The following is a 25,941-nucleotide window of genomic DNA, read 5'->3' on the forward strand; positions in this document are numbered from 1 at the left end:
GGGAAAGGCCAAGGGCAAGGGCAAGGGCCCCAAGGAGGAGGGTGAGGCTGCTGAGTAAATAATTCGCACCCACAACTTCGAGTGATCTTCTTTGACGAAGACATGAAACACAGAGGATGGGGTGAATGACTGGCCAGTCAACGTGGTGGATGTCGATTGCTTGTATTTACTTTCTACATTGCTTCCTGGAAAGGCTAGTGAATGACTCGGACGACGGTCCGAACGCCATGATGTACATTTCCACGCTTTGCGAGCGTCAGACAATCAAGAACTTCTGATGTTGCTGTGAAGTACGCAGTATCAAGATAATGATGTGATTGTTGTATTATCCAAAAAGCATGCAAGTCGTGAAACGGCGTGAACACAGCCCTTACTTGATAGATTCACTCCATCAGGGATCTGCTTCGTCATCATCCGTTTCAACTTCAACCCAGTTCAAACCCTCACAGGGCCTTTGCCAAAGCTCAGAGTCGCCCAGCTCAGCCGGGTATGTCCCGGCTACACCAAGTATGCACTCATCAAGACCATGGATGGTCTTGAGATTGGGAAGCTTCTCTTCCTTTTGCGCCAGCAGCTCATCGACATGTGCATCAACTTGAGCAAACTTTCCCTTCTCGTAGCCATACAACTTCAAACTCTCCAGATTCGGCGGCAAAAGATCAACAAGTCGATGCTTGAGAGTACGGATCGTGACTTTGTACTTGCATGTGTCATCGTAGCCAAGGATATTTCCAATTCTCTGTGTGACGTGTTAGTAAGCCTGTCATCCAACATCAAGAGCAGAGCTCTGGGCATGATACATACAATGCTCAAGTCTTTCAACTTAGTAAAATCCTTCATGGAACCAATCGACCCGCCTTCGTAGTCAAACGTGTCAGGCAAATCCACCGCATAGAGAGGCAGGTCTTCCTCCTTGTCCCCACTGAACGATCGATCCAAATCGAGATATTTTGCATCCGGCGGAGGAGTGTGACCTCCTCCTCTTCCGGTGTCACTCTGACTACCTCCATATTTGCCATAATAGTACTCAGGGTATTCATCCTTCTGGTGCTCCAACAAGGCCGGGCGGTGCTTATCGTACTTCGAGGGATCAGAGAGTCGAGCGTCCAAATCCAGAACCTGCAGGCTGTCCTTGTGCTGCAGAAGACACTTGCTCACGGTCTTGGGTTTCACGTCGTCTGTATACGCGCCATCGGTGGTCCAAAGCCCGGCATTGGAAAAGGAAAAGTGAGTGAGAGCCTGGGGGATGCGGATGATGCTGCTGAGAATGGCCCCGGAGATATCAGAGTGGCCAATGGTAATTTTCGAAATGGTAGAAGAAGACTTGGGGGGGAAGGACGTATTGTCGGGCTGATAGTCTGAGATAGCCTCGATTTTGACGGTAGAAACTGACGGCAGACGATGAAAGTAGCGAAAGAAGCCAAGGGATCTGACAGTGTCGTAATTGCACCCATCAATAAGGCAGTGATTAATGGCTTCCACATGGACAACTTCGAGTCTCTGAAGTGTGGGTTCGGTGATTTCCCCGTAGTTGTTTTGGACGAGGTACTCGTGCAGCAAGGTGCCCAGTATGAGGGTCTCCGGGTTGAAGCGGAGCCGTTTGATGTTGGGACAAAGCGAAATAACGAGAATGGCCAGCGCCTCATGGTAGTGAGGAATATCAGGCCATCCCGAGTTCCAACGGATGCGCTTCGCTGGGGGCTCATCATCCTGGGTGTTGACCTCAGATTTCGCCTTGTCTTTCTTTCTCGGGACCCCTTCCAGGATTTTGGTTTTCATATCGTCACTGACCCCAAGGCTCTCGATGTATTTGACCACCAGTTCATGGTCCCCATCATCCAGAGCAGGATCTGGCTCGCCGTTCATGAAGTGCCCAAATCTCTGGGGAGGGTCGACGATGAACTCTTCCACCAAAAGGGCTGCATCTGGATTCTTGAGCCAATTGAGGACGAGTTTGGAGCATCGAGTCGCATCCTCGTTGCGCAGGAGGCATACTCGCTTGTAGGATGGCGATGACATGGCTGTCGTACTCGTCTCGATGATGTGAAGAGAGAGAGTTAAGAAGCCTGAGCACCTAGGTACGGAGTTTCGTAGTAAGACTGACCGGAGGTGTTTTATGTCTCTTTGCAACAACATATTGCCAACCTTCTCCTGAACCTCAACACCAGGCAGCAACTGCTAGCTTGAGCCAACCCCACAGTGCTGCCTAGCAACAGTGGGGGCGGGAACATTCAACAGATAGGTCACGTGATGGGAAATAGGGGTTTCAGGGGGAACATGCAGTTGTCCCATTGGATGCAGTCGTTAGAAAACATCACTGCTCCAAGTCCAGTTGTCCTGTAACCCTTTGCTGCCTATCATGGCTCTTCCAGGATCGGACTTGGTCTTGTTCTCATCTGGTTTTGGAGACTCCGGTAATGGATACATCCTTCCTTTGGCCCTATGCCCCTCTATTCCGGGGTCCGATATCACGGGGAGTGTTTCAGGTACCGAAAAATGAACATTCAACCTACTTCTCCCTGCATCTGGGTTCGAAGCTGAGTTGGGCGACATTGGATTAGCCGCTGGCTCTTTTTTCTGTTCTCCTTTCTCCTTGGATCTTTGCGGCGACGTTGTCTGGGCTTCCACCTTGTTGCCCGCACATCCTCTTGAACAATGCCGGCAGCATTCGCATTTCCAACCCCTCTCAGGGGGTGCTGGCACAAGCCTCCACAGCCAATCCCACCACCTCTCCTTTCTTTTGAACTCCTCGGGCCTTGCATTCCACCTCCGTACTCTACGTTCCTCATCACCACCAATGGCGTAAACATTTCCTTGCGTCGCGTACCATATTGCTGCAATCATAATCTCCTCCACCACGTCCTCCTCCTCAGACGTCCTCGGGGCGTATACCAACGTCCATCCAACAGGCACTGGTAGTCGTTTTTCCATTACGCCATGAAACCAGAACCTGAATATCTTTGAGTCGTTTCCTCCCGCAAGAGGATGCCGCTGCCCCCAACCGGCCTGCAAAACAGTGCTAACATCCTCGGGATGAAGGTTGACATGCAGTGACCCATCAGCTGCGTGAATATGCGCGATCTCTCCCCCCCATTCGTCTCTCGTGTTAACCGTCCCGGCCGTTCTATCACCGATGTCCCTGAATAGTCCACGAATCCCGGCTTCCAAGAAAGACATCTTGACCCTCAAATCTCGGGATGATCTGGCCTGGAGCTTTTTTACCATGTCATTCAGCTTGTAAAACGCGCTGGGTGGCCCTTTCTGGCTGAGCTGCCTTGCAGGTAGCCATCTACTCGTCTTTGGCCTATCTCCCTCTCTTTGCGGAAGACCAAACAGCCTGCCTCGATAGGGAAGCTCATCCTGCTTGACCTTTGGTGGTTCTAGCATGTTGTTCCATCCTGCCAAGAAGTTCCAGAAGACGAGCTGTAGCCAGCCCCCAAAGGTTGGCGGGACATCCTCCAAGGTTAGGGACTCGTATTTGTGAAAGGAAGAATAACATGACCAAACAATGGCTGAAAAGACGTAGTACCGAAATAGCCACGAGGTTGTGAATATGGAGGTGAACCAGTAGGCCAAGACCATTCCAGCTGCGAATGTGCCGGGGGAAGGCTTGAGCCAAAGACCGACAAGAACCGGGACTGAGGCCAGTGAAAAGTCCCATATTACTTCCTCCCAGCTGGTGTAGTGTTGCGGGGCTAGTGTCGCGGTTGCGGCGGTGGTTATGCCAAGGACCCAGCGAGAGGGGTGGTTGAAGGTGTACATCTTGCGCCGTCGTCTCCGCCGCCAATAACAGGAGAGGCGTGAAGCGTGTCTTCTGTGGCGACTTGGATGCGATGTTGTGAAGCTCATCAAACAATTGCATGGGGTTTCAAGTTTCAAGCCATGTCTCATAAAGTCATTATGTTCTAGCCGTGCGTCGTCTTTGTTGGCCCAGGTGACAGTTTTCTTTGTTCTCATCTACACCCACACTTGCTTGGATTCAGCAAGAATCGATTCCCGCATACAGCTTGGCACGAGATCCTTTGTTTCCACCAACGGGGATCTCTGCCATTTTCCATACTACAGCTCAAACACAAGGCCAGTCTCAGGACCATAATGACCGTCTGCCAGCGCTTGCCACCCAGCCTTATACTTCTCCAGTCCCTTCTCCCACTTGATCTTGATGGCCGGGATGGCCCCGTCACCGGCAAACCGATCCCAGGCAGCATTTTGCGCATTGTAGTAGGCCTCCGCCGATCCAAGGTTTGCGATGCCCTTCTCCCGGATCAACCCAGCGTGGACCTGGTAGACATTGCTGGTCGGATCCATAACCTTCCCATATAATACCGGGGGCCGAGTAGCCGAGGGGTCAGCTCCTACCAAGAGAACAGTGACATTATCTTCCCCAAACTTCTCGTCGAGAGCGGACGCCCAGGTATCAGCCGCTTGACCCCGGGCAGCAAAATTGACCAACACGATCTTCTGCCCCTTCTTCGCAATCCGCTCAATATCCTCAACCTGCTCATACAGAAGCACCTCATCAAACAGCCCCGTGCTCTCGCTCAACCCCTTTGACTTCTCCGACCCAACACCGATAACCTTCTCAGGCTGTTCGCCCTCCGGCCTGCCCTTCCTCAACTCATGCGCAAACGACAAGCCAGTTTTCCCAGACGGCGCCAGCAAAATCACCACGGCCCCCTTGATATCCGCCTTTTTGGCATCCCAGCCATCTCCCCCAGCGGCACCAAACGGATGCGAGGGCTTGAACCCACCCTCCCAGGCGAAAACATGCTGGTTGAGCATCCACCCCGTTTGCCAGAGGGCATAAAACAACGCACGCAAACCTTTGCTCTCGTTTGACTCGTCGCCAAAGACGTGGTAACGGTTGTAGATCGGGTTGAGCCCCTTTCTCAACCCGTTGTCGGGCAGGACGACGTCGTAGTCACCCGGGACGTTCCCCTCTATGAGTTGGATCTCCTCAACTCTGGTGCCGATGGGCTGGTAACCGAATAATTCTGTTCCGACGGGAAGGGAGGGGATGGTGCTCTCTACTACTTCAGAGTAGCCCCATGCTGAGATTCGGCAGTGGGTGTCGGGTGAGACCGTGGCCGGCAGAGGCCAGACGTTCCACCACGCTAGGAGGGGATTCCCACCGAGTTTGGCGTAAGTGAAAGTGTTTGTTGTGAGCGAGATCAGACGGGTCTGGATGCGGACTGAGGATGGGGCTGTCAAAGGGGTCGAGGGCGAGGGGGCGGGGGTGAGTGATTGGGCGGTGAAGTCGGCTTTGGAGATGATCTGGATTGCATGCGCTTCGGACATCTTGGGCTGAATTCGGCTCGGGGGGTTTTTTTTTTTTTTTGGTGTGTATTTCCTGAGCTTTTCTTGTGAGTTGATTCGAGTCTGATAAGTCGATGCTTTTTCCTGCTTGGTGATTAAGATCCAGAGAAGAGCCAAGATTTTGAAGCTGACATGAGTCGTTGGTGGGGACGGTCAGTTCCACTGTGGTAACAAGGCCTTTACATCCGCCATGTCCGGAAATTCAGCTGGTTGATTACAAATGATACTAAATGGGCGCAAAAGATATTTCGAACCTCCCTGGACTTGCCGAGCTTTCGTTCGATGCACAGAACTGCACATCTTGCTTGCGGACGCGCGATCTTCGTTCTTGCACCACCTCTTGGTGTTTGCATTCAAATGTGCAAAACTCTGGGTTAGGGTTGTCCTTGATTTCCAGTGGTTCGATGCGCTAGACAACGACAACTAGGCACCTTACCATCACTCACCACCAGCTGACTAGCAGCTGACTAGCAGCTGACTAGCAGCTGGCCTAGCATTTGACTTTTCTGGTGTATAAAATAGATATGAGTCAGCAGCCTGCAGGATATAAGATGTGATGGTCTTGGCTTTTGACGCTTTTGACGCTTTCGTTGGGTCTGATGGTTAGGTAGCGAGAGGGCATATTAGTAGGTAGTCGGGAAAATACTTAGATAGATAGTGTCAACTGTTGGTGTTGCTCAAGGGAATCTGACTGCATGATTCCACTGCTCGCCAGATACCTGTACACGCTGTGGACAAGAAAGCTGGCACTGTGAAAGGACTGAACTATGCCTCGAAGAATAGTTAATAGACTTCAAAAAGTACTTAATATGTCTTAAAAGATAGTTAATAGGCCTCAAAGAATGTTGATAAGGCCTGTTTTCTGTTTGAAAGGGTGGAAGTTGATAGTCTTCATGCATATTACTCATTTGCAGTACCAATTACCAGGTAGTTTATCCACGACGTGCTATATCATCCCTTCTTCCAAGACAAACATCGTAGATCTTCATTACAGGTTATCCAAACAAGCTTTTGATGTTCCACAAAGCCCTGACACTTGCTTTGAAATCCTTGTTATTATTACACTATCACTGTTCAACGTACCACTAACAGATCAGAAATAACGACACGTCAGGCGTAACGGAAGCACGTCATGAGTAAAAGAATAGAGACAATTACCATGAATTAAAAGGCTTAAAGATGCTTGCGAACCCACTGGGATGTCAAATAGACTTTCAGTCATACAATAGCCCTTGAAAGATGGTCTAAGGCTTTCAGCATTTCCCATCAGCATTTCTCCAACTTGATGGCTTTCATTATGCCGAACGTATCAGATTTTCTAGATTTCAACTACAACCACATCAAACGGATGCATATATCATACACCCAGAATATCTTTTGAAGCGGGATCGTCGGCCCGACTCAGTTCACCGGCAGGCAAGACAATACACCCCTAGACGCGCTTCTGCCAGAGTTTCGCCTCATAATGTCGTATTGACAGGAGAAAAGTGCACCTGTAGCATAGGACCTGCATACCAGTCCTTCCCTTCCATCAATCAGTGAACATTGGTCCTGATCTTCTCAAGTCCTGGTTCGGTCGCTTGTTCACCGAGTCGCTCGCTTATTTTTCTCATCCCGTCCCTCCGATTCGTAGAAGTCTTCAACTAGACCTCGCCTACTCGTCGGCTCCGTCTGCTGCACCACTCCAAAGCTCTTCACCCGTAATGACAGGATCTGGCCCCAAAGCCTCGGTGATCTTCCGGAGTAAATGCGCTTTCCCAAGGGAAGATCATCCTTTTCCCGCTGCACACCACTCAAGCGTCATGGTGGCCAAGAAAATAGTACACGGAACCAAAGGTGATCTGCCGGCCATTCCCCTCCATCCCATTTTGGTCTTTAGTCTAGGTTCTCGGTCGGTTGACCATCCATCGACCCCCTCGCATGGTTTCAGGAGGTGTACCCTCACTGCAGAGACAGACAGCACACAACCAGATATGCCAAAAGCAGATTCTGCACTACACTTACCATTGCATGCCAATCTCCTTTTTTCCACATGAAACCTTTGCCTGCCAAAAAGTAAAAAACCTGGAAATTCCAGTCTTCTTCAATGGTTCTTTTTCAGCCACACCCAGAGAACTCGATCTTCAAATATCATCACCCGCTTACTTGCCCCATGCAACTCTTGATAATGCATATCTTTTTTTCCTGCAAAGTCAGCACTTAATGGATATGTTCCAGTCTTGGAAGCACAGAATACGGTAATGATCATCACTGCCATCTCACCTCACCCGCCCACCTGGGTCGCATCAACCGCGGCCTGATTCTCGTGTGACCGACTCGGTATCTCCCGCAAAGAAATCTGAAAGTCCGCGCCGCAACAGTCTGCTGTGCTTTGCGGGGTAAGAAAAGAGGTTGGGATTCGCGATGGATGGATCAATCCCAGCAGCTCATCAGGGTTCTCACTCAGCAGGCATCTTGCAAATCTCGGGGGTCAATCATCAGTTCATATCAGGGAAATCCATCGACAATCATTTGAGCAAGGGGAACCTGCAATGACCCCTGGCACCAGACCTCCGGTGCGCTTTCCATGCCGTCTCCGAGACCCGGGGAGTGGCTCTATCTTTGACAATGCCATTTATTCGCTTTCGCCTCTGCATTCACATTACGTTACATTTTTGCATGTCACAAGTGGATCTTGAACGCCAGTCATCACCGTTGCATTTCTTCAAGTGGTTTTTTTTTCATGAAGCAAAAGAAATGAGAAGCCTGCTGCATAGCTGTATCATCATGTGCTTATACTTTTGCTGGTTCGTCCAAAAGAGCGGGTATCACCATGTGAATGTATCTAAACGACAGGACTAGTAGGTATAAAGTGTGTACGTGTATGTGGTATCCAGAAAGAACCAGAAATTGCGTGGCCTTCATGTATTTATATCCACCCTCAAAATAGTAAAAGAAGAGAAAAGCAAAAAAATCAACTTTTTAGTAAGAGTAGCGGAACCCCTTGTTCTCCTTGTCCGTCATGCGGGTCCATACCTCGGGCGACATGAAGGCGTCCTCGTTCTCGTTGTCGGCGCGGTTATTTCGCTTCTTGTTTTGCCAGACATAGTAAAGGAAGAGGACAAAGGTGACGAGCGCGCAGCCGGCCTGGGTACCCATGACGGCGAGCTTGGCAGGGCGGTAATCGGGGGCATCACGAGCCTGGAAGGTCTGGGGGCCGATGATGTTGCCGAGGGAGAAGGACCCGCTGATGATGGCGGCAGCGAAGGCGCGCTTGGTCGCACCGGCAATGTTGGCGACAGTCCAGTTGTAGAAGATGGCGAGGGGGGCCACAACGGCGTTGACGAGGTAGATACCTGCCAGGATACCGTTGGTGTTGTCCTTGGGTAAGAAACTCATAAGTCCGCCCCCCACTATGGCTGGGAGAATGCAGACGATAATCCAGGCCCAGCGGTGGGACTGGAAACGGATGCCCCATCCGACCAGCAGGGTGAAGAAGATGCTCACGACACCAGAAGGTGTGTTCATAAGGGCAGCCTTCTTGGAGTCATAGCCGGGAAGGTTGCGGATGAGAGTGGCCGAGTAAGTGGTGACAACACCGCTGGAGACGGAGAGCTAAGAAAATGTTAACAACTCTTCACCGCAACCTAAGCACAGTAGCGAGGTATGGCTTACCAAGATGACAGCGAGGAGCAGGAGATACACCTGGGGATCAGTCAAGGCTTCCAAGATCTCCTTTCCGCGGAACTTGCGGTTCTCAACACCAGTCTGGTTGACACTGACGTGCTTCAACAGGGCAACCTTCTCATTGTCAGACATCCACTTAGCCTGCATAGGGGTGTCAGGAAGAAAGATGATGACGCAAGAGCCGACGACGACGGTGATCAGACCGAGAGTCAAAAACATGGTGCGCCATCCAGAGAGACGAGCGTCAGGGCCCATGTGCTGGAAGCCAAACGACACAAGACCACCGATGATCTGACCGAGACCCAGACCAAGATACCAGAAGGAGAAGCGCGGCGCAGACTCGGATTTAGTGTACCACATACTGCTGATAATCATCAAACTTGGTGCAATCGTTGCCTCGAAGATACCCAGGAAAATGCGGGAGACAAGGAGAGTCTGATAGTTGGTGGCCGCGGCACCGCAGGCGGTAGCGGTACCCCAGAGGATCACATTGAGGCCGAGCCATTTTGCGGCAGGAACGGCTTGAAGGAACCAAACTGTAAAGTCGTGCTGTTAGTTGTGAAAGATGCAGTAATTGTGATGCCTTGTGAGTAGGACAAGATGCAGGGGCTGCTTACTGTTGGGAATCTCGAAGCAAAGTAAAGCGACAAACAGAAAAGTTGCTGTGTTACTGAAGTCATTCCCTCCCATATTAAGGTCTTTTTGCAATCCCATTACGTTGGCGTACTTGAGGTAGTTAGCTGGCTGCATGTGGTGACTTGTGGGGTGATGCCGTGCGTCGTGAGCCGCGGCTGGCACAAACATCAACACGTGTGGGGGCATGAAAACGTACATTGAGAATGACCTTGTCCAGAAACTGGAGGGTATAGCACAAGAACATCAAGGGGACGATGCGGAAGTCGATTCTTCTTCGCAGGGCCGCGAGGTCCACGTACTCGCCGGTGGTGCCATTGGCATTGTCTCTGTGTTGGTTGAGGAACTTCCAGGCGAGATCAACACCACCACCGTTGGAGGCGGCATCCGAGTCGACAGAACGAACGACCTCGGGGCCGTGCTCCTTGACGTCCTTGGTGGAACTCTTGGAGTCCTTGATGCTGCCCTTCTCTGAGGACGACATGGTGGATGAGTGTGTGAGAAGGAGAGAAAGGGAAGTGATGAGCAATCTGGCAGAGACAGAAGGCTCGAGGAAGAATGCAAGAAGAAGGGGGGAAAGCGGGAGGGATCGGCCTAGCGGGACCGAGAGGGTGCCACTGTGCAGTGCCGAAGAGGAAAGGGTGAGGGCGGGATTTCTTCAGGAAGGAGAGAAGATCAACCGCTGAAAATGAAACATGGCACGCTCTCTCTCCCTCTCACTCTGGAGCGAGGTGCGATGTCTTTAAAAACGGCATGTTCGCCATGCAGTTGGTTCCCCCCGGTGCTGCTCCAACATATTGGACATGGGGACCGACATTGCAGGACGAGACGTCTGGATGCAGCTGATTCGATAGAGGCATCGAAATGGGAAATAGCTGCAACAGTAACACGCACAGTGTCTCCTGTGGGGGTCAATGTATGCGGAATCTGGAGTGGAACAAGGGGTGTTTACCCTGGCGCCACCGCCAAGAGGGGTGCTCTCTGCTGGACGGAACACCTCCCCGGCTGCATCTCGAGCCAGTGCCGAGGCGGCACAGCAAGAGATATTTGCTCTGCAACCTCTGCGACCCCGACACAGCGGCTGCTAGGTTACATCGCTACCATCAAACTATGTCAACCACACCCAATCACCCCATGCTGTATCTACAGAAGAGAAGTTCCTGCAGACCACCACCCTGGCCTCCAGAAATACACTGGAAACACCGACGGACCTTTTGCGACCTGCATATTGTTCGCAGGGGAATCCAGGACGCGAACTCGGCCGGGGAGGGTGGGCTACCATTGGGATTTCTATTGCCTTCAGCCTGCAGTCATCAGGAGCGGCAGTCAATGCAGTCGACATTCAAGCAAGGGCAAGGGCAGGCAGGGCCTGGTCGCGGTCTCTCTCTCAGACTCCCTCGCAACTTGGATGACAGGGAGGGAGTGCGTGTTTCGATGCAAGGGACACACTCTCCGGAGGCATCGAACCTTCTTCTCCGTCTCGGATGTTCTTATCATGCTCTCCCACGGTTCCCACGCTGACCCCTGAGATGACGAGATGATGCTTTGTGGTCGCGAGACGGTTGACCGTTGTTGATGGCTGTACCGTTGACCAGAGGCACCGAGAAGACAACGACAGTGTAACCTTGGGTGTATCTGGCAGCCCATGGGGATGTGAGGGGGTTTTTTCGATTGACCTTTAAACATAATCGATCTTGCTCCTCGATGGGGAATATCACGGCTGATCTCCCGTCGGACCCTTCACTTCTCGCTATCCTCATTCCAGCAGCTTGAGCTGCCGATCAGTCTGCCTCACTTCGCCAGACTCCCCAGACTTCCCAAACTCCCCCCCGTTCCGCTGTTCTTTCCCCCGTTCGTTCCCCAGCGTCATTGGGAAAAGCAACCGCCGTCAAGTAGACACTGGCTGTCGTACAAAATGGTTTGGGTCGACAACGCAACGCCGGAGGTGGACGCCATTTCCCAGTGGAGGACCATCGTCACCATCTGCGCCGTCCTCTCGTTTTTCTCCGTCGTTATTGTCTCAGCCCGGTTATGGATTCGCGACAAAAACCATGGCCTCGCCGCCGATGACTGGATGTCAGCCATTTCCATGGTGTTTGGACTGCTTTATTCGATCCTCTGCATCGTCCGTACGTGGTGCTTTCCCACTGCCCCTTGAGCTTCATGTGAGACCGAGACTGACTCGTATGGCTTGCGTATAGAAACGAAATATGGCCTCGGGTTACCGATCGCTCTCCGCCCCAAAGAGAACCTGCTTCCCTACAGCCGCAGCAACTTTGCTGGTCGCCCCATCTATCAGATGGGCATCAGCTTTTTCAAAGTGGCCTTGTTGATCAGTTATCTCCGACTTTTCAAGGGCACAAACCACCTCTGGTACCGAAGGGTTGTCTGGATCGCCATGTTCTTTGTCGTGGCCGGCCACTTGGGATGCTCGCTCACGCTGATCTTTGCATGCAACCCCGTTCACAAATCATGGGATCCCAGGGTTGACGGGAAATGCCTGGCGCCAGGACCGTCATTCACAGCCTATGCCATCGTCACGATTATTTCTGATGTCATCGTCGCCATCATTCCTATCCCTGTGCTCCTCCAGCTCAAGGTCAGCAGGGGCAAGAAAATCGGTCTCATCGTCATCTTCTTGCTCGGCCTCTTTACCACGCTTTGCTCCGTCTTCCGGTACATGCAAATCGACAATATCCAAAACGGCGATGGTAATTCTACCATGCTCATCGTCTGGGGCGTCATTGAGTTCAACGTGGGCAACATGGTTTCTTCTCTCCCTTTCCTGGCGCCTATCTTCCTCCGCAAGGCCAAGGAGTACACCAGCAAGTACTCTGGTGGCAGTGGCAATGGTTACCCGAGCGCCGGGGGCAGCAATGGCCGCAAGTTGGGCGGCGGCAAGTCTGGCAGCGATGCCTACAAACTCAGCAACATTTCGAGTGGGTTGGGTCGCAAGGGCACTTTCATCTCATCCAAAGGACATCCCGGTCATAGTATGGGCAGCGAGGAGAACATCCTCAAGGACAGCCCCGATGGATCCATCATGAAGAGTGTCACCTACAGTGTCCATGTCGATGAGAGTGAGCGACGCACTCAACGTGGGGACAGAGACTAATTTGGGATATTCGAGCTTTGGTGGAGTCACAACCATCAACTAGATCTAGATGACGCTGAGACGACGCGGGATATGGTTGGAAAACTAGGTAGGCGTCAGGGAGCGAAACCTTTGCTTCTGGGAACTTTTGGACATGACTTTTGGGACTGCGGATACCAGAAAAAACAGACTTGTATTTTTTATTCGACTTATGAGCGATGTATTTTTACACAACCAAGATATGGCACAGGGCTCAGAAAGAGACCCTTTACACACCGATCAATGAAAACTTCAAATTGTGACTTTGTATCCTGGACCGACCATAACCGGGTTTCACATGCCACGCGCGTTTTTCAAACACACCTGGGTACTTCAAAACCTCCAGCATTGCTTGTTTAACACACCAGGTTGATTGTAACATTGACCAATGTCATTTATATCATTATCGGTCATCTTTCAAGGAGAACTGTACCTCGACTTCTACAACCTCAAACACCACATAAACTCTGCAAAAAAAAAAAAAAAGAGAGAATTTACCCTCGAAACAAACATCTGACACCTTCATCCATGCGATCCAATCACGATCTCGTACCCTGCCATTCTTCAAGATTCGACATCGCCCCCCTACCCTTGTTCTTACACCAAAAAACTCCACCACTGCACTTCCCGCCTCTCCCCGCGCGATTTTTCCACTCCACCTCCCCTTTTTTCATTTGCCCCCCTCCGAAACGTTTCGTATCCACAGAATCCACATTCAACGTCAACACGAACCACAGCTTAATTCAACGCAGCAGTCAGTCGCAAGCAAAGCCCAGGTTGTCAAAATTGCTACTGTAGCAGTGACATATCAGGATTTTTTTTTTTTTTTTGGATTTTTTTTACAGGTTGGATTTCGGTGTTGTGAAAACTGCAACTGTGACACCCACCATTTTTTTTTTCTTTTCTTTTCTTTTCTTTGTTTTACTTGTGCTATGCAATGTACGAGGCGACATCCAATTCTGCGGAGTGTGCTGTTCTAGACAATCAACTTCATGGTTCCCTCATCAAACCCCACGTTCATCGCCCTCTTGCTGAGAAGTGGACTCGCCGGCCCAATCTTTTCCCATTCGTGAGCATCCAGGCAGGCCTGTCTCGAAGCAAGTACGGCAGGTCTCGTTCTCGCCACCGCTTTGTCTTCGTAGCCGTCAAGTGCAACCCTCATGTCTGTCGGGGATCCATCGAGGTGGGGGATGACAGTGTCGACAAACTCTTTGACGTCAATGATGGCGTGGTTGGCGCCTTCTCCTCTGTCTGTTTATTGTCAGCTAGGGTGGATGAGATAGGGGTGGGAGGAGCAACATACACATGGCCATCGGGTGAAGAGCATCTCCCATCAGGACAACCTTGCCAGTCGTCCGAAGGTCCTTTGGGGGAGGCCAGTCGTACAAGTCCAGGCATTTCACCTCGGTCGTCTGCTCAGGGATTGTCATGGCGAGGGACCGGAACGGCTCGGCCCATGTTGACGCAAAAGCCTTGATCAACTTGATGCTGTCAAGATTCGTCTCTGGATATGTGATCGGGGCGGCAGAGTTGAAGAAATTGTCCCGAACAGGCCATGAGACGACAATCTGGCAGGTGTAGGTGTCCCTGCCTGTGCCGTTTCCAGGGGCATCGAGTGCTTTGGTACCTGATGTTAGCTTTGTGTGACACCACGCTCAGGGTCAAGAAAAGGGGCACTCACTGCTGAAGTAAACAAACGTATCATTCTCTGACGCGGCTCCCTGGAGGAAATATGGATCAAGCTTTCTCAGCGGCTCGATCTCTTCAGGCGTGCACTCAACCTTGACACCCATCAACCGGACCGGAATCTTGAACTTTTCGCTGTCGGGAAACAGCGCCTGTCTCAGCCGTGAACTCCCGCCGTCACAAGCAACAACCAAACTTCCCTCCTCCGACACTGTCCCATCCTCAAAATGAACCCGAACCGAACCGTCCTGCTCATCCGTTTCGAACTTGCCGGTGGCACCCTTTCCGAATTGGATATCCAACCCAGTGGCCAGTAACCGTCGAAACTTATCCCTGCTCACTCTGATACGCTGAGACTCATCCGCGTTTGGGGTGGAGGCCTTCAGTTCAGCAGTGCTGAGGTCGTAAAAGGGAAACGTCGAAGGCCGCCCTTCTTCCACGGCGGACCGGTCGACATAGGCCTCTGGGAGACGGGAGACCAGATCGTCAGGAAGAAGAGACCGGACAGCGGGCAGTGACCAATGAAGGGTGAGGCCCCAGCCGAGACCGCGAGTGTCCAAGTCCGAGTCGCGCTCGTAGAGGCGGAAGGGGATGGACGACTTGCGGAGGTGCTGGGCCAGGAGGAGGCCGCTTATCCCCGAGCCCACGATCAGGATGGGTTTCTGGTTGGTGCTGCCCATGTTTGCTCTGGTTGGTGGCTTTCGATAACAATCTTGCCGTCCCTTGGAAGGAAACTGATAACTGCTCCCTCTGTTTGTGTTCCTCCCTTGCCTTGATATCTCCCCACGAAATGATATGCCAATATTCCCAAGTGGTCAACCTGGCGTTATCATCATTCCCGTGGATCCGGTATCCTAGCACGGACTGGCGCGTGTGTGTGCAGTGTGGTGATGGCCCAATATTCAACTGTGCTATCTGTGATGGTGGTGGTCATTGGACCCTGGAGTGGTGCCATGGGTGTCAAGGGTTCTGGTGTTGTACTGGAATGGAATGCTTGGAAAGGGCGCAGAATTGATCCCCCGCCGGGCCTTTCCGACCCATGGTTGCTCCTCCCCCACGATGCGACGCTGATGAGATTCAGTTGGACTGGCCGTGGGGACAAGGGGACTAAACACACCCCTGGCCTTGTCCTGCGTGAATCCATGTCCAATTGTCTTTTTCGGACTCGCCCCGATGCGTGGAGCTAGCAGCCAACACGCGCATTTTGTTGATAAACGATACGAAAAATCGACAGGTTTTCTGCAATGAAAGTACAGAAGCTGCAGATAGAGACCCCCATCTCCAATCAGGTCTGCAGTTGCGTTGCAGTGACCAACATGAACAGCTAGCGGCCCTTCGTGGTTGCACGGAACCGAACTGCTGGGATCGAGATCCGTCTTTTCTTGCTGTCGTTTGTTCTTGCTTGAGACCCCTCTCTCTTTCTTTTTCTTTCTTCTTTTTGTTGCTTTTTCTTTTCGTTACCTCATGTTGGTGACGTGATAATGCTTGTGGGGGAAGAAGCTGGGCTGGAACATTAATGGTATGATGTGGAAATCCTATGGTTTGATATCACACGATGTCGATGGTTTGTGAAAAAAAAAGAAGAAAACACACGAAGCGAAGTTTGTTGAGCTACTGGCGCCTCTGCCGGCGCCTGGAGTGAGGTGGTGGCAGCCCTAGTTTAGATGCCGCTCTCCCGAGGAGCGTTTTTAGCTGGGCACGGCTAAAAATGCTTGACCAACCTCCGTTGTCGGTGATTTTCTCTGGTTTCCATGACTGCAACATCAGAAATTTCCATGCTACTACCTATTGTATATCTCATCAACCCGTTCCATACTTCAAATTTGGTTGTCACTGTGGCCTTTAATAGTGGCTATATGCTTGACCGGGCTTTATCAGGAGAATCCTCCCCAACTCTCAACCACGGGCAACCCGGTGATTATTCTACTTTTCAGATACTGGTAGCCTCTGTCCGCTCGGACCCTTGCCTCCGGGGTGGCTACTAGAGCGGCTAGAACACAGCTCTAGCGACCCCTGTGGCTGATCCCGCGACGTGCCCACTCAGCAAAGGAAACGTCAGCAAGCCACCCCCGGAAAGGTCCCCCGGTCGCTGCCCTACAGTCAAATATTGACCGAGGTGACACTGTGCTCAATGCCTGCAGACCTTGCTCCGTCAGGCCATTCCTGCTCAAGAAATTGTCAGGTTGCAGCTTTCTCTCGATTTGGCCGGGCCAGAAGCCCAAGAGGGTGTCCAGTTGTTCCTCTGCGATCACCAGGGTCTTTTCCAGAAGTTCTCGAGACCGGAGTGTGGCCAGGGCAGTCAGGTCTTTGGACATATTGAGCAAAATCCTGGCTTTCATGGGCAACCTACGGAGTACATACCTCGGTGAATCCCCGTCCTTGCTTACCTCGGCCACCAAAATTCCCGGTTCCAGTCCCCTCCGTTCCACCTCCTCTCCCAACAGCTTCCGGTTGCGGCACCGCGAGCCGGTTTCCAGTGTATTGCTCCCACGCAGGCCGCGGCAAACCAGGTGCATGAACCGGGACGGCATTCAAGAACTTCCCTCTGAAACAACCCTTCCCTGATGATAGGTACTTTGTGTATGCGCATAATTCTCCCACCGGGGTGCCCTGCCTCCCAATGCAGACAACACATAAAGTGAGACGCCACAACAAGCCCATCGCCAATCTTTGGGCACAGCCATCAGAACGGTTTAGCTCCACGTCTGGACTATGTGCGAGCTGAATAGGTAGGTAGACAAACTACGAATACGATGAGTAGAATTGGACTTGGAAAAGATGGGAAAGTTTGCGAGTGAGTGACCCCCACGCTCAATACCTTACTGATAGCAGCAGCGAAAGCCGGTATTTATTGGTGGTAATCTTGGCCATCATCTTTGGAGGATTGCAGACACCTGGATGTGTGGCTTGCGAGGAAATCGCTAGCTAAAATCACATTCTGATTGAGATGACGTTGACACCCAAGACACCTACCTCGAAATATGCAATGCTTCTCAACTGTCACACCAAGAAACAGAGCTTGCAGGCGGTGTGTCGAGTGTGTGCACTTTGTTATCATACAAAGGTGAAGACGTTCCTTTAAACACAGGAGGCTGACCAGTACCAAAACAGCCCACGGCATGATTATGGCACATACACACACATCACTCTCTTGGATTTTTGCGTCCCTGATGCATATCTGAGGCGTGAATTATTAGTGTCGAACGGGGATGTCCCCTCGCTCTTGGTCCCTCTTTATCGGGACCTGTTTCCGAGAATGGGGGGTTGTTGTGCCGCAAGGTCTTTTGGTATGCATCGTTTCCATTGACTCTGTGCCCTCTGAACTACCGAAAGGGTGGTCTCAAGTTGTATCCAGCCTGAGCTCGACGGACCTGGTGGTTCCAACGGTCATCAAAAAATGCTCGACATAGTGGCATTGGTGTGAGGTATCCAAATGTACATCTCCATTTCCCCTAATCAACACAATTTCATCCCAACTCCCTGAAAGCACAAAGAGCACATGTTCCTCACATAGGAACACCGGAACCGATTTATTGTGTGGTCTGATGCTAGGCTCTCAGTTGCAGCAGGCCCTCCCTTCAGAAATTTGCACCTTGCTCGCTCAACTTGCTCAACTGCCTAGTTTCGGAAATTGCCTTGTCAATCTTTGCCATGATCCAAAACTTGTTTGTATCCCGTGATAAACTCGCCGCAAGATCTTGTAGGTTCGAGAGTATTGGGATGATTCGCTTCTCGGCGTGTTCTTTAAAGCTCTGTTTGATCTCAAAGGCTTCAACGACGGGCTGATAACCCGAAACATGAGAAGGTGAGTCTCTATCGAAGGAATGAGTGTGGAAACAGTAGGTACATGCTTGGTGACGGAATGTTTGTAGATTGAGTCTTCAGGAAAGAGAATATTCCACAGTCTGCCACGTCATTGTTTCTGATGCCATGTGTTCTTTGAGAATCCAGGCCTGCTCACTCCATCCTCAAAACTAAACTGGCGCTCTGAAACTATCTGGCACATTTCTTCTGGCGGTAACTGTGCATGTGTCTCGAAGCAATCCCCGACTGGGAAAAAAGATATGACATCTTGGACAGCGGCGCTTCTGAGAGTGCATTTGTAACACATGGTTGCTATTGTAGAGCTGTCAGCCTCTGGTGGGTAATCTGGTAATTACACTGAGCAACAAACCTACACGACTAGCCCGATACTATTGAAACTGTCAATAGCACAAAATTAATAGTCTCCTATATTGAACCTGCAAGGATTTCGCTTTTGAAAGGGACATGCGTAAAGCATGGTCGTTCCGACTCCAGGAAGCCGGTCACCCTCCCTGCCAGGTTCCGGCCTGCTGATATATACACGAGGGTTTCCGAGTTTCGGACTCTTGACGCCCAGATGTAGTCGCTCTCAGCTCGTGATATGAAACAGAGTGTTCGAGATGAGGATTGAAGGCAGTAGAACTTGAACCTGATGGCACTACCGGGCAAGCAGATGATACTAGACTAGGGTCAACGTTCCATGGGATTGCCTGTGGGCTTGTGATGCGCTCTTGATAGCTGTTGTCACTTTTTAGCTGTCCAAGAGTGCACAGAGGGGTATGTTGAGGAGATTCGTACGGAACAGTAGAAGGTTACCCCCCCGCTTGTACTTGGTGTATTCCATTTCTGCTCTCCCATATGATGAACATATTGTCGACAGCTGTTCGTGCTGAAGATTTTATCGGCTATTTGCCTCGCTTATTTAGCCTCGAAGTTGTGCTCTCTTTCCATGCCTTGTCACGTTGTGGACAAAATAAATGGCACTGCAAACCACCAGCCTCGAAAAATAATTAATTGTCTTTGAAAGATAGTCAAGGGGCCTTAAAAGATGGTCAAGAGGCTTTGAAAGATAGTTAATAGACTTTAAAAGATAGTTAAGATGCTATAAAAGATGGGTAATAGGCCCAAGAAGATAACTAATAGGCCTATCCTTCTTTTGACGAGGCGTAGCTTAACAACGATTACTCCTTTTACCGACTTGCAGTACCAGTTAATTTGTCCACGAAGTGCTTGTCTCTATTTCTAGCCTGTCTAAGTCTATTTGATGTTCTACTAGCTATCACATGCTTTTGGTTCTCCATGCCCACTCATGTCTACGCCCTCGCCAACGCTCCCTTGAATATCTCCACAAACTTCCACACATCTTCAAACCGACAATACATCGGCACCGGAGCCACTCTAATCACATCCGGCTTCCTTGCATCGCACACTACCCCCTCCTCCGCCAACACTTTACTCACACCCTCCAATATCCCCTCCCTCAGCATCAAACTCAACTGAGTCCCCCTCTCGAGCGGATTCCCCGGCGTGATGATCCTAAAAGCCTGCTCCTCCCCCTTCCTCCCAACCCCCCCTCTGATCAGCCCCTCTAGCAAACATTCCAGATACCCCGTCAGCACCACCGCCTTACCCCTCAACCTCTCCATATACCTCTCCCCCACCGACTCAAACAACCCCAACGCAGCACTCACACTCGCCAGGTCAATCGCACTCGGGTTGCTCAACTGCCAGCCGCTCGCCCCCTTGCCAGGCTTGAACTCCTTCTCCATCAGAAACCTAACCGACTTGTCCGCTCCATACCAACCTTCCAACCTGTCCAGGTTTCTGGAATGGTGTTTTTGGTGAAGGAACAAGCCGGCTGTCGACCCCGGTCCGGCGTTGATGTACTTGTAGGTGCACCACACCGCGAAATCGACGTTCCAGTCGTGGAGGCAGAGTGGGACGTTGCCGGCCGCGTGGGCGAGGTCCCAGCCTACGCAGGGGATGCCGAGGGAGTGGGCGTGGGCGGTGATGGTTTTGATGTCGAGGAGCTGGCCGGTGTAGTACTGAATTCCGGGGAGGAGGACGAGAGCGGTGGAGGGGGCGTGCTCGGTTATGGTGGCGAGGATGGATTCGGTGGTGAGGTAGAGGTCGGGGGTGGGTTGGATTTCGATGAGGGAGGTGGAGGGGGAGAGGTTGTGGTGGCGGATTTGGGATTGGATGGCGTACTTTGTGGGGTTAGAAGTCCGGAAAAGGGAAGAATGGGAGGGAGGAGACATACCCAGTCTGAAGGGAAGGGTTTCCACTCGATGATGACTTTGTGTCTTTCTGCTGTTGGCTTGTAGAAGGAGGCCATCATGAGGTGGAGGTTGGCGGTGAGGGTGTTCATGTAGATGATCTCTTCTGGCACAGCAGCACCAACGAGGTCGACCGATTTCCTGGCACAAGACTCGGCCAGGTCTTGCCAGCTGGACAGAGGCGAGTTTTCGAGGGTTGAAAAGTGACCGTTGACACCGATGCTGGCCCATGTTTCTAGCTGTGACTCAAGGGCTCTTCTCACAGCTTTTGGCTGAGCGCCGAGGGAGTTTCCAACAAAGTAGATGCTCTTTTCATCTTCACTGTCGTTTTCCCCTACGAGGTTGTTAGAGTCTGCTGGTTCAGGCACAGAGGGCGCAACACATACCGGGACTGACCCCATTCAGAGCCTTCTTCTTCAACGAAGTCCTCGTGGGAATATTGAATTCTTTTCTGAGATGGCCAAGCTTGTCTTGCTGATCAAGACTTTGAGCGTATTCAAGAGTTCCCGCTTCAGCTGGAAATGACGGCTTCTGGCCGTTCCGGAAGGTTGCTGTGAGAGAATCCATTGTGCCGCTGTTGACACAGAACTACAAGACTGAAACTGAAAGGGAAGATATTGTATCGACTTCCATGAGGCCATATCGCACTCCCCCTTTCTATCCCTTGTATCACTTTATACAAGTCCACAAACCGTTTTCGGAGGCCACGTGCCGTGTCACCATTTCCATGCTCCCGGGTCGGAGTGGGCCCCAGACGGGTTTCCGCGATCCGTCTTCCGCACCTTTCCGCCATCCGCACTTCCGCAGCTCCACCATACAAACGGACGATGACGCCGATTAGGGATCCCAAAGACAGCAATTACAGGGCTGAAAAATTACAGAGAATCCAAACTGACCAACTCCAGGACCTGTTTTGCAGAATCTTGGTTGGGGTAACCACATGCTGCAATCGGGCAAAGCCCATCACAAAACGTCATCTCAATGCATCAATCCGACCCTTGTTTGCACACCTGCACGGACTCTTGTCTATTGAATATTGAACTGTGCCTTACTCCTTACCACCGACTCGACTCGACTGGATTCCCGGCCCGTGTTGTATTCGTCAAATAAAAGAGCTGCCAAGACGACATCGGACGGTGGCTTACACCTCCTACCTGCACAGCATTCTGCACCTGTACGCACACCGGCCCTGCCATCTTGTTATCAAACAGAAAAAAGCGCCGCTAATCTGTGCTCGGAAGGACGGACGGAGGCTAGAGGCATCATACAGGTAAAACGTCACCATGATCTCGGATCATCTGGTTCGGCCCAGCTTCTGTTTGTCTGCCCAAGCCCAGTGCCAACTGCCAAAGCCGTTGTTGACCGCTGACCCCCTTGCTGGCCGATGGGGCATCTTATCGAGCCCCCGTTTCTATTTCTTCTTTACCGAGATGTTCCCCCTTCTCCTGACCCTTTGCCACCCATCTCATCTTCCGCGCTCACCTGAATCTTGACTACCGCTTCTGGGTTTTGTCTCACTTCATCCAATCTTCCGCTCTCACCATGTCACCCTGCGAGCCACTGCCTGCCACCAAGGCTAGTCACAGTGATGTTTCTCGCGTCCTATCAGACGACTTTGGTGTCACATCCAATGCTTTCCTTCCAGAACAACAACCTCTCTCGAGGCTTCCAGATCAATACTATGCCCCCTGGGAAACCATTGTCTCTTCTCTTTCCTCCCACATTCAACAACAGACTCTCCGCCAGGAGGTAAACAGATTGCCAGTCCTATCAACAGACCGTCTGGCCTCAGAAGCCGAATGGAGACGAGCCTATGTTGTCTTGGGCTTCCTCACACATGCTTACGTCTGGGGAGGTGACGTTGCTTCCGAGGTCGGTATTTCACCTGAACCAGCACCACCTTACTTTGAACTGACACTACTCACAGATACTCCCCCCACCCATAACTGTCCCTCTCCTCTCCGTTTCCAGACACCTCTCTCTTCCCCCAGTAGCCACCTATGCCGCGGTCAACCTCTGGAACTTTTCTTCGGTATCTCCAACATCCGACCTCGCTGACCTCGACTCCCTCACCGCACTCCACACCTTCACCGGCACTCAAGATGAGTCCTGGTTCTACATGGTCAGCGTCGCCATGGAGGCCCGAGGCGGTCCCATCATCCCCGTCATGCTCTCCGCCCTATCTGCCCTCCAACACCACGACCTTCCCGCCGCCACCGAGGCCATCAACGAAATCACCTCCTGCATCCACAAGCTGGGGATATTGCTCGACAGGATGGACGAAAGGTGCGACCCAGAAGTGTTTTACCATCAGATCCGCCCTTTCCTAGCAGGCAGCAAGAACATGGCCGGGGCCGGGCTGCCAAACGGCGTGTTCTATGACGAAGGACAAGACGGCAAGGGAGAATGGAGACAGTACCGAGGAGGAAGCAACGGCCAAAGCTCGCTCATCCAGCTATTTGACCTCGTGCTGGGAGTTGAGCACGTCGCGCAGGGTAATGCGAGTCCGGACTCGTACTCGCGGGAGAAGAAGATGGAGAGTTTCCACAGGGAGGTTAGAGGGTACATGCCGGAGCCGCACAGGAGGCTTCTTGAGTTTGTTGAGGGGCGGTATCCAGGAGGATTGAGGAAAGGTGTGGAGGATTTGTTGGTGACACCAAGCACAGAGGGAAACGACGGTGAGAGAAGGGAGTTGAGGGAGGCGTTCACGACGGCGACCAAGGCGCTGGCCGAGTTTAGGAATAAGCACTTGCAGATTGTGACGCGATATATCGTGATCCCCTCGAGGAAGGAGAACAAGGCCAAGGGAAGTAACTTGGCGACGGCGTCATCGAGGCTGGCGGGGGATGATGATAAGAAGCTGACGGGGACAGGGGGGACTGCACTATTGCCGTTCCTGAAGCAATCACGGGATGAAACGTTTCGCGCGGGGGATTTTTCGCGATGAACGCCATGTCATGTCATGTCATGAAAAAAGGAGGGAACTTTGCTGTAGGATAGCGGGGCTTGTGATATGCGGCGGGCGGCTGATGAATGTGTGTCTCGACAAATAGAAGATGATGTTCTTGAACAAGTTCAAATGCAAAACTTGTCTCGGCAATAAACAACCCACATCCGCGGGGTCGGGTCTCCGGTTTTTGCGGCGGGCGGCCCCCCAAAGTTCCCCCCAGTTCCTTACTGCGGTAGGGCGCCGTGCAAAGTTCCTTTGATTACCCGCTTTGCTGCACATCATGTTGGAACTTTTGGGGTGTGTCTCGGCCAATCACAGCCCACGATGGCTTCGCATTCGCAAGCACCACTGCCAAATATCCCACTTGCTCTGATCATGTTGCAGTAGATCTGCTACGTAGCATTGCCATCTCACTACCGATGGATGATGGATGGCATATCCCTACTTTACCTACTTGATCAACACAGATAGACATCTCCTCATTCTCATCCTTGCTGTCGTTGTCTTTTCCCTCCGCTAGCTACCTCTTCTCTTTTCTTCTTATTCCCTTTTTCTTTCTTTCTATTATATATACACTTTATACAACCACATCACCATGTCATCAACAACAACAACACCAGAAACCAAGACCGTCCTGGTGATAGGCGCAACAGGTAAGCAAGGTCGGGCTTTCATCCGCTCCTTGCTCTTCCCTTCGGCAGCGTCAACACCATCATCACCCACAACGACAACCTTCCCTAGATCTCAAGCTGAAAACTGGCGCATCCTCGCCCTCACTCGAGACGCCTCTGCCCCACCAGCCCAGGCGCTCCTCGAAGAAGCCAAACAACACAATGCCACGTCCAAAATCACGCTTGTAGAAGCCTGCCTCAACACACCTTCCACCCTCCGGACAGTGTTTGAATCCCACCCCAACATCTACTCCGTCTTCGTCGTGCTCGCCTACCCTGGACTTGGCACACCATCAACGGCCCAAAAGGAAAAAGCCCAGGGGACCCTGATTGCAGATCTGGCAGTGGAGTTTGGGGTCAACATTTTGGTGTACAGCAGCGCGATCCCCATCGGTCCAGATCCCAGCCATGGGATCGACGAGTCGAGGAAGCAGAAGAGAGAGGTGGAGTACTACATTGAGGACTTGGGGAAGAAGAACCCCGGGCTGAAATGGATCGTGATACGGCCGGGGTTCTTTTACGAGAACCTGGAGGGCATGTTTGGGGCGATTGGGGCGACGATGTATAGGGATGGGTTGAAGAAGGAGACGACGCTTCCGATGGTTGCGTCGGGGGATTTGGGGAGGGTGGTTGCTGGGTTATTACAGGTACGCGGTTTTGTTTGGTTGCTCTTGATGGCCCCCGTGTTTGAAATGGTTTGAGTAAACAAACAAGATGCTGACAACGCGTAAACAGAACCCAGAGCCATACTTCAACCAGTTTCTCTGCGTCACGTCTGGCCCGATGACGATGAAAGAGGTGCTTGAGGCTCATAAACGGGCGACGGGGAAGCCGATGCCTGCTGCCCCGGGGTTTGTGGGTTGGATCCTGCTCAAGATCAACAAGGGAGCGCAGGATCTGGTCAAGGAGGCTGAAATCAACCATACCAACAGGATGAGCGGGAAGTTGCCGACTTTTGAAGAGGAGGTTGAGCGGGCCAAGAGTGTTTGTGAGCTGCAGACATATGAGCAGTGGAAGAGGGCCCTGGCGAGCGGTGAGGGTGGGGGAGACGAGATGTCGAGGAGGGTGAGCACGAGCAGCTGGAACAGCTTGTCGTTGATGAAGCTGTTGACAGGGCGGTCGTAGATCCTGACACAGGATTCCAGAGGGGTTTCCTTCGACTTCACGGTGACGAGCTGGCGCTGGGGGTGGTTCTTTGATTATCAACAAACCGGACGAGTGAGTTTGATTGTGGACGACCACATGCATTTCATATGTGTATATAGAAGCCAGTAGATATCTAGGTAAATGGGCAAACAAGGTCTTCTTTTTGATTGCTTCAACGTGCGTCTCTTGATGACTCTACTCTCGCTATATAACTCTGCCTGTTGACCCTTCTGCCGTTCCTGGGGCGTTGCTTTTGTCCTTCTCACCACTGCTCGTAGGCCAAGTTGTCCCGGTGTTAATGTGGTGTCACTGACGAAGGGGTCTCCCTGTCGTTGCAGGGACCACAGCGGCCCAGCCCGCACAGACCCACATTCACCCGTCGCGTCGTGAAAGGTGGGGTTTTTGTGTTAGAGGAGTTACAGTGTACCGACCTGCTGGGAGAGCAATTGGAGCACTGTTGACGATTTCACCTTCTGGTGGTCTGTGCTCTCCCACTCAAGTATATATGCCTGCCCATTTTCCCAGCTTCATGCTGCCCTGCTTCCTTTCCCTCTCCATCCACCGAGAAGATTCCTTTGCATACACATGCAAAGCACCACGACCATCTTCTCGAAGTAACACCGCTCGTTAGCTTCAGCTACACTCGACCTGTCACCTTTT

The 25,941-nt window shown here is 51.8% G+C and overlaps 9 protein-coding genes across 9 annotated transcripts; 3 read left to right on the top strand and 6 right to left on the bottom strand.

Annotated features, from left to right (window-relative positions):
* Positions 1-142: 142 nt before the first annotated feature.
* On the bottom strand, positions 143-2,092 carry QC764_700870 (uncharacterized protein). Its single transcript, XM_062949751.1, has 2 exons — positions 805-2,092; positions 143-739 (listed from the first exon to the last, which is right to left on the bottom strand). Exons 1-2 carry the CDS (start codon positions 2,017-2,019, stop codon positions 392-394), a joined length of 1,563 nt encoding a protein of 520 aa, XP_062796913.1. The 5' UTR covers positions 2,020-2,092; the 3' UTR covers positions 143-391.
* Positions 2,093-2,304: 212 nt separating this feature from the next.
* Positions 2,305-3,762, bottom strand: QC764_700860 (uncharacterized protein; the record flags this gene model as incomplete). The annotated part of the gene is made up of 1 exon (XM_062949750.1): positions 2,305-3,762. The coding sequence occupies one exon, from the start codon at positions 3,760-3,762 to the stop codon at positions 2,305-2,307; it is 1,458 nt and encodes a 485-aa protein (XP_062796914.1).
* A 297-nt stretch (positions 3,763-4,059) lies between these two features.
* On the bottom strand, positions 4,060-5,298 carry QC764_700850 (uncharacterized protein; the record flags this gene model as incomplete). The annotated part of the gene is made up of 1 exon (XM_062949749.1): positions 4,060-5,298. The coding sequence occupies one exon, from the start codon at positions 5,296-5,298 to the stop codon at positions 4,060-4,062; it is 1,239 nt and encodes a 412-aa protein (XP_062796915.1).
* Positions 5,299-8,038: 2,740 nt separating this feature from the next.
* On the bottom strand, positions 8,039-10,807 carry QC764_700800 (uncharacterized protein). The gene is made up of 4 exons (XM_062949748.1): positions 9,815-10,807; positions 9,600-9,708; positions 8,971-9,518; positions 8,039-8,910 (listed from the first exon to the last, which is right to left on the bottom strand). The coding sequence occupies exons 1-4, from the start codon at positions 10,097-10,099 to the stop codon at positions 8,278-8,280; spliced, it is 1,575 nt and encodes a 524-aa protein (XP_062796916.1). The 5' UTR covers positions 10,100-10,807; the 3' UTR covers positions 8,039-8,277.
* Positions 10,289-13,067, top strand: QC764_700790 (uncharacterized protein). The gene is made up of 2 exons (XM_062949747.1): positions 10,289-11,744; positions 11,817-13,067. The coding sequence occupies exons 1-2, from the start codon at positions 11,531-11,533 to the stop codon at positions 12,728-12,730; spliced, it is 1,128 nt and encodes a 375-aa protein (XP_062796917.1). The 5' UTR covers positions 10,289-11,530; the 3' UTR covers positions 12,731-13,067.
* Positions 13,068-13,132: 65 nt separating this feature from the next.
* On the bottom strand, positions 13,133-16,062 carry QC764_700780 (uncharacterized protein). The gene is made up of 3 exons (XM_062949746.1): positions 14,430-16,062; positions 14,052-14,366; positions 13,133-13,999 (listed from the first exon to the last, which is right to left on the bottom strand). The coding sequence occupies exons 1-3, from the start codon at positions 15,112-15,114 to the stop codon at positions 13,725-13,727; spliced, it is 1,275 nt and encodes a 424-aa protein (XP_062796918.1). The 5' UTR covers positions 15,115-16,062; the 3' UTR covers positions 13,133-13,724.
* Positions 16,063-19,551: 3,489 nt separating this feature from the next.
* On the bottom strand, positions 19,552-21,395 carry BNA5_1 (Kynureninase (L-kynurenine hydrolase); the record flags this gene model as incomplete). Its single annotated transcript, XM_062949745.1, has 3 exons — positions 20,901-21,395; positions 20,499-20,848; positions 19,552-20,445 (listed from the first exon to the last, which is right to left on the bottom strand). The coding sequence occupies exons 1-3, from the start codon at positions 21,079-21,081 to the stop codon at positions 19,552-19,554; spliced, it is 1,425 nt and encodes a 474-aa protein (XP_062796919.1). The 5' UTR covers positions 21,082-21,395.
* QC764_700760 (uncharacterized protein) lies at positions 21,214-23,461 on the top strand (the record flags this gene model as incomplete). Its single annotated transcript, XM_062949744.1, has 2 exons — positions 21,214-22,386; positions 22,442-23,461. The coding sequence occupies exons 1-2, from the start codon at positions 22,057-22,059 to the stop codon at positions 23,459-23,461; spliced, it is 1,350 nt and encodes a 449-aa protein (XP_062796920.1). The 5' UTR covers positions 21,214-22,056.
* Positions 23,462-24,059: 598 nt separating this feature from the next.
* QC764_700755 (uncharacterized protein) lies at positions 24,060-25,457 on the top strand (the record flags this gene model as incomplete). The annotated part of the gene is made up of 2 exons (XM_062949743.1): positions 24,060-24,782; positions 24,871-25,457. The coding sequence occupies 2 exons, from the start codon at positions 24,060-24,062 to the stop codon at positions 25,258-25,260; spliced, it is 1,113 nt and encodes a 370-aa protein (XP_062796921.1). The 3' UTR covers positions 25,261-25,457.
* Positions 25,458-25,941: the final 484 nt, after the last annotated feature.

The sequence above is a fragment of the Podospora pseudoanserina genome (assembly GCF_035222485.1).
Source record: "Podospora pseudoanserina strain CBS 124.78 chromosome 7 map unlocalized CBS124.78p_7, whole genome shotgun sequence".
NCBI classification, from domain to species: domain Eukaryota; kingdom Fungi; phylum Ascomycota; class Sordariomycetes; order Sordariales; family Podosporaceae; genus Podospora; species Podospora pseudoanserina.

Bases quoted from the DNA above. Each gene is read 5' to 3' on its own strand.
- QC764_700870 (XM_062949751.1), bottom strand. From the start codon at position 2,019: ATGTCATCGCCATCCTACAAGCGAGTATGCCTCCTGCGCAACGAGGAT. The intron at 740-804 runs GTATGTATCATG...CACGTCACACAG, and splicing joins AGTTGAAAGACTTGAGCATT to AGAATTGGAAATATCCTTGG.
- QC764_700800 (XM_062949748.1), bottom strand. From the start codon at position 10,099: ATGTCGTCCTCAGAGAAGGGCAGCATCAAGGACTCCAAGAGTTCCACC. The intron at 9,709-9,814 runs GTACGTTTTCAT...AACTACCTCAAG, and splicing joins TGGACAAGGTCATTCTCAAT to TACGCCAACGTAATGGGATT. The intron at 9,519-9,599 runs GTAAGCAGCCCC...ACGACTTTACAG, and splicing joins TTGCTTCGAGATTCCCAACA to TTTGGTTCCTTCAAGCCGTT.
- QC764_700790 (XM_062949747.1), top strand. From the start codon at position 11,531: ATGGTTTGGGTCGACAACGCAACGCCGGAGGTGGACGCCATTTCCCAG. The intron at 11,745-11,816 runs GTACGTGGTGCT...GCTTGCGTATAG, and splicing joins TTCGATCCTCTGCATCGTCC to AAACGAAATATGGCCTCGGG.
- QC764_700780 (XM_062949746.1), bottom strand. From the start codon at position 15,114: ATGGGCAGCACCAACCAGAAACCCATCCTGATCGTGGGCTCGGGGATA. The intron at 14,367-14,429 runs GTGAGTGCCCCT...CAGGTACCAAAG, and splicing joins TACGTTTGTTTACTTCAGCA to CACTCGATGCCCCTGGAAAC. The intron at 14,000-14,051 runs GTATGTTGCTCC...GACAATAAACAG, and splicing joins TCTTCACCCGATGGCCATGT to ACAGAGGAGAAGGCGCCAAC.